The sequence below is a fragment of the Alexandromys fortis genome, unplaced genomic scaffold (assembly GCF_014885135.2).
Source record: "Alexandromys fortis isolate MF-2015 unplaced genomic scaffold, M_Fortis_MF-2015_v1.1 scaffold_75, whole genome shotgun sequence".
Classification (NCBI taxonomy): domain Eukaryota; kingdom Metazoa; phylum Chordata; class Mammalia; order Rodentia; family Cricetidae; genus Alexandromys; species Alexandromys fortis.
This window is the reverse complement of record NW_026067956.1, coordinates 2951107-2956596: the sequence shown is the minus strand read 5'-3', so window position 1 is coordinate 2956596 and position 5490 is coordinate 2951107. Positions and strand designations below refer to the sequence as shown.

The 5490-nt window shown below is 44.0% G+C and overlaps 1 protein-coding gene across 1 annotated transcript in view; it reads right to left on the bottom strand.

Moving 5' to 3' along the window:
* Mtmr9 (myotubularin related protein 9) overlaps positions 1-5490 on the bottom strand; it is a 24218-nt gene that overhangs the window by 6600 nt on the left and 12128 nt on the right. The window contains exons 6-8 of the mRNA XM_050152158.1: positions 2595-2864; positions 1163-1383; positions 125-276 (exon numbers count right to left, since the gene is read on the bottom strand). Of these exons, the coding sequence (XP_050008115.1) occupies positions 125-276; positions 1163-1383; positions 2595-2864 (643 nt within the window). The remainder of the gene's footprint in view (positions 1-124; positions 277-1162; positions 1384-2594; positions 2865-5490) is intronic.

Sequence of the window (5490 nt, the reverse complement as noted above, 5' to 3'; positions counted from 1 at the left end):
CCCCCCCCCCCCCCCCATCACCAGCTAGCCATCTTCAAATACCAACTACTGGGGTATGTGACATTAGACAAGCTTGGGGCACAGCCTGGAGTGGATGAATCTCTGCACAGGGTGGGGGAGTTACCTTCCCACAGATGGAGACTCTGTGGAGCTACAGAAGGCCAGATGACTAGGTTGTTGGCTTCAAAGAGTGGATTGGTGAATTTACTAAGCTCGCTGGGCCGATTGACCCACGACCACAAAGACATTGTTTTCTGCTGTAGCTTCAACTTACATCTGTTCAAGAAAGAAAATAATCATTAAAGTCATTAATGGCTAACAACCACCCTTCAGTGCTCCTCTTAGGAGGACTACTCCCTGTGTGACAGAAACAAGACTCTTGGTAGAGAAACTACATACTTTAGAATGAAAGTATTTGTCAGGGGCATCTGCTGTAAAACTCCCATACCCTTCTGTAACTCAGCAGTAGCTGGGCTGTGAACAGCACCATCACTCAGGACCTGGGGACAGTTTCCAGGTAAAATACGAACCAGAAAAACTGCATTGAGGTTATACTTGTAAAAAGATTCATTCGTCAAGTTTTTAGTTTTGGGTATACATCTGTTGATAGATATATAGTTGTACATATACATACATAGATTCACATGAGTGCAATTGATCCCAGAAGGCATCAGATGGATCCCTTGGAGTTGGAGTTGCAGGCAGTTGTGAGTCATTCAATGAGAGTGCTAGAGCTGTATGTGATCTAACTGCTGAGCCCTCTCCAGCGCCAAGGCCATAGTTTTGGTGGCTTACTAGCTGTGTGTCTCTGGATGGTCACTTAATTTCTCTGGATCTCATTCTCCTGGACTACAGCAGTGGATAGAGGGCATGCCTGGTTAGATGATAACATGTCCTCCAAACATATGCAACTGTGATGTTAACATGAAAATGTTCGAGCTAATCTGCTCGAAGCTTTTAAGCATTGCATCAACTACTTTTAATCCAACAGCAGAAAGCTGCAGGGTCCCTCTCACCTCGTACACACTTGGCTCATAGGACATCTGTACTTCATGTAATTTAATTTGTACTTAACTGCAGATTCACCTTCTTATACACAGACATTCACGTCCACCCAAATCCCAGTCTCTTTGAGGAAGTGACGTGGTGTGAGCTCACCCACCTTTCACTTTCATTATTGCCCAGGAACGTTCCGAACTGTGAGGCATAAGCATGCTCAAAGAGCATGATGAGAAAATGCTCGTTAAACTCAAAGGAGCAAGGGAACTGCCGGAGGATCTGCCACACACAGTCCAAGAAGAGAAGAAACACAGGTGCCTCCCACTTCTGCTTGCTGTTGCAATAAGCTGACTGTGCACAGCGCTGTTGGAACGGGTGACCGGCCTAGTGGAGAAGATGGAAATGTGAGGGTCCTGGCCTGATCACACCTGGGAAAACGAGCTCACACACTCACAGTGGCACTTCCATCTGCTGGAATACCACAAGACCAAGGTAGCTCCTGTCTAGATGAGATTTTGGTTTCAAATGACTAGCTTCTGCAACTAAGGAAAAAAAATTACAATTTCCAAAAACTTAGTGAAGCTGTGTAGTGAATTTATGAACATGGGCACTGCAAATGCCCTTCAGACATTAAATGTAAGATAGAGCTTAATGACAAACTGATAAAATCCATGGACTGGACTCCAAACCACAATCCAAGCCTGTTTGTTAACACCCATTACGTAGCGTTATGCTGAAATTATACAAAGTAATACATTAACAGGGTAACAGTCTCTAACCACAATGACAGGACATGAGGGGAATGGATCAACTGTGTGAAAGGAAATTCAGGTCTCAAACCTCATTAAAGTATGATTATTTCTCTGGACCTCAGAGGAAGTGTGTAGGCTGGAGCAGGATGGACAGAGGGCAGAATATGCTCAAGTCTTGTCTTGTGGTCACAGCCTCCTCTCCCTGCCTCCCCCCTCAAGTTTATCTGTATCCAGACCCAGCTTCTGGGAGACCGTCTATGCTTTACATTCTTTCTATTTCCCTTGTTGTTAACAAAGCACATGCTAAGGATCCCCTCTCTAAAACACTAGGGACCAGAGGTGCACTGGGCTCCAGGGGTTTTCATGAATGTGCACATGAGCTATTTTGGGGTTGGAACCTAAGTCTCACAGCGCACACTCATCCACAGAGCCCACAGTGATTTGTGCAGTCTCATTCTGCACCTGCATTTCCACTGCAGCAATCACAGGAGGCCAGGAGTCAGCATTTGGGGCATTGGCGATTTTCACACTAGGGATGCTCAACCTGCACAGCTATGGCAGTGAATGAAGTGTTAAGTGAGCCATATAAGCAAAGAGAGGTGCTGGGGTGGTGCTGCAGCTCAGGGGTAGATTACCTGCTTACACGCACACAGGCCAAGTCCAACCAACAACATGGAGGATTGAGAAACTCAAAGATAATAATGATTCTAAACACTTATTTGTTTGAAGGTGGATTAACTGACCCACAGAAAATTAAACATACAATTTCATTCATAATGTTAGCACCACAAACTGAGACCCAATCTCAATGATGGCATTCCTCTTATCCAGCAGCTTTCTCACCTGCAGCCACTCTCTCTCTATCAGGGCCTCAAAGCCACGGATGGTCCTGCTTCTTGGTTCCAGGATGATCTGGGCCAGGGAAGTCACCTGCAGCGTGGAATCAGTCCCTTCTGTCCCATGAATCAATACCGACGCTCCCTCCCTGAGAGGAAAACCCAGAGCAAAGAAGGGAAACTCAACAAACATTCCATGAATAAAGTGATTCAGTCTCATGCCCTGCATGGTCAGGAGGATGCGGAGTCTAAACGAGACACTGGACAGATGGAGTCTCTAAACAGGAGACCACAGTGAACCCCAAACTTCACACAGTAAGAGTCCTCTAAGTCAACACACCCCAGCCCTTCCGGCTGGCCTTCCAACCCTGGACAAACACAAAAGCCCTGTCATAGCCGGTACTTGCCTTTCCTGCTTTAGTGGCTGAGAAAAACCTTTCCCATCAAACCTATAAACACATTAAAATGACCTTTCCAACCCTGAACTCAGTCTTCTCCTGTCAACCTCTGCCAACTGCGATGGATCTAAGAAACAAGTCCTAAACCATACTCTGAGATACAAAGACGTGGGAAAAAAAGCAAAAACATAGAACTGTCAGCCCATAAGCTTGGCAATGACAGCGCTGCCTATAAGAGTTACTGGGTGCTTGGGACCCCTTTATCCTAAAGAGATACCCAAATGAGCCACACACTCTGCCTTCTTCCACCTTTGTTTTTGTTTGGTTTTTTGAGATAGGGTTTCTCTGTAGCTTTGGAGCCTGTCCTGAAACTTGCTCTGTAGATCAGGCTGGCCTCAAACTCACAGAAACCCACCTGTCTCTGCCTTCTGAGTGTTTAATAGGAAGGCTGCTTGTTTGTTCCCAGCCTCTTAGCCCCAGAAACTATATTAGTTAAAACACTGCTTGACCCATTAGCTCCAACTTCTTATCAGCTAACTCTTATATATTAATTTAACCCATTTCTATTAATCTGTATATCGCCACATGGCAGTGGCTTACTGGCAAAGATTCAGCATTTCTGACTCTGGTGGTTCCATGGCAGCTCTCTGTCTCCACCCTTCTTTCTCCCCGCATTCAGTTCCATCTCCCCGCCTACCTAAGTTCTGCCCTATCAATGGGCCAAGGCAGTTTCTTCATTCATTAACCAATAAAAGCAACACACAGACAGATGGACATCCTACACCACCTGAGTGCTGGGATTAAAGGTGTGCCCCCCCCCCCCCAGTTCTTCCATCCTTTTTATTGAGACCACAGTAAAGAAAATTTGGGAAGAAGGACATTTCATGTTTCTGTCTAATGCCAATTATTTTCCTATGTACATACATATTATACAGCAATAATGAAAGACAATGTCCCACTATTTTTACTTTTATTATAATCATTAACTATATTTTATGCCATGTTTAGAACTACTTAGTAATGCCTATATAATATTCCATTAAGTGGTTAAATTATAATCTATTTAGTTCTATACATTTTATGATACCGTGTCTGTGAGATTATGCTGAGCTCTTATTGTGCAAACAACAGCCTCTACCAATGGTTGGTTATATAACCCCATTCCTAGAATAATATCTAATAATTATGCTAAAGAGTATGAGCAGATAGATACTTTGTGCCTTTCATACATACTGAATGTATCTCTGAATCATGAGTGCTATTTATTCTAAACTTAAGGTTTATTTCTGCATTTTGAGCAATTAATTATAAAGTCAATTTCTTTTTTTCTTTCTTTTTTTTTTTTTGGTTTTTTCGAGACAGGGTTTCTCTGTGGTTTTGGAGCTTGTTCTGGAACTAGCTCTTGTAGACCAGGCTGGTCTCAAACTCACAGAGATCCGCCTGCCTCTGCCTCCCAAGTGCTGGGATTAAAGGCGTGCGCCACCACCGCCCGGCTTAAAGTCAATTTCTATTGAGGTATAAATCACAACATATCAGAAAAAGGAACCAAAGATAGTAAAAACCCAGCCCGTTGGAGAAATAAAGATGGCTGCTCCTGGAGTCCCCACCACTCACTGTTCTGTTCTGTTACTATTGCTGGGAAGGTAGACATGGAGGTGAAGCCAGGCGGGGGCATGGCTCAGCTTGCCTAGCACATCAAAGGCCCTGGATCTATACTCAGCGCCACATAAACTGGCTGTGGTGGTATACTCCTGTAGTCCCAGGACTTGATAGGTGGGAGCAAAGAGGATCTGAAATGTAAGGTCATCTTCAGCTCCAAAAGAAGTTCTAGGCTGGCCTGGGATACATGACACTGTACTCATGATATTAGGAGTAACTTGGTAGACTTGAGCTAAAAGAAACAGAAACGTCCATGTCAGCCTCTCAGCCTTCTGAGCTGTTGTCTTCTTGTCACAAAACCTTGGTTTTTAATTTCCTATTTAATTGGCTAAGTTATAATCTAAGCCGAAAGTCTCTGTTTACTAACAGAGCACAGGATCTTAGGCAACTCACTACAGCTTCTCTCTAGCCTTGAACAAATGAAAAAGGTGCTCCCCTAATTTGGAAGCAAGAAACAAGTTAACATTTCCAGGTGCTACCCAGGGAGGTGACAATGCTGACACCTACCTATGGTTTCAATGGAAATACCCTTCTTTAAAAGGCTCTATGCTTCTGCAACAGTTTCTATAATCCTCCTGCCTCTGCTCATTTTTCTGCCTCTGGTCTCAAGAGTTAAGAGCCTTTAATAGAGTGAATACTGAAATCATTTGGCAAATTACATAACCACCAGCAGGATTCCTACCTGAGACTAGCGTAACTCTCCAGACCAAGCAGTTTAGAATAAGAAACCCAGCACAGGAGAAAGGACAATGACACTGTGCGACAGGATTACTCCACTGAGTCTGCCAAGAAAACTTCCTTTCCTCCTTTTTCACAGCAAATTTAGAATTGCAGGATTTCACAGAA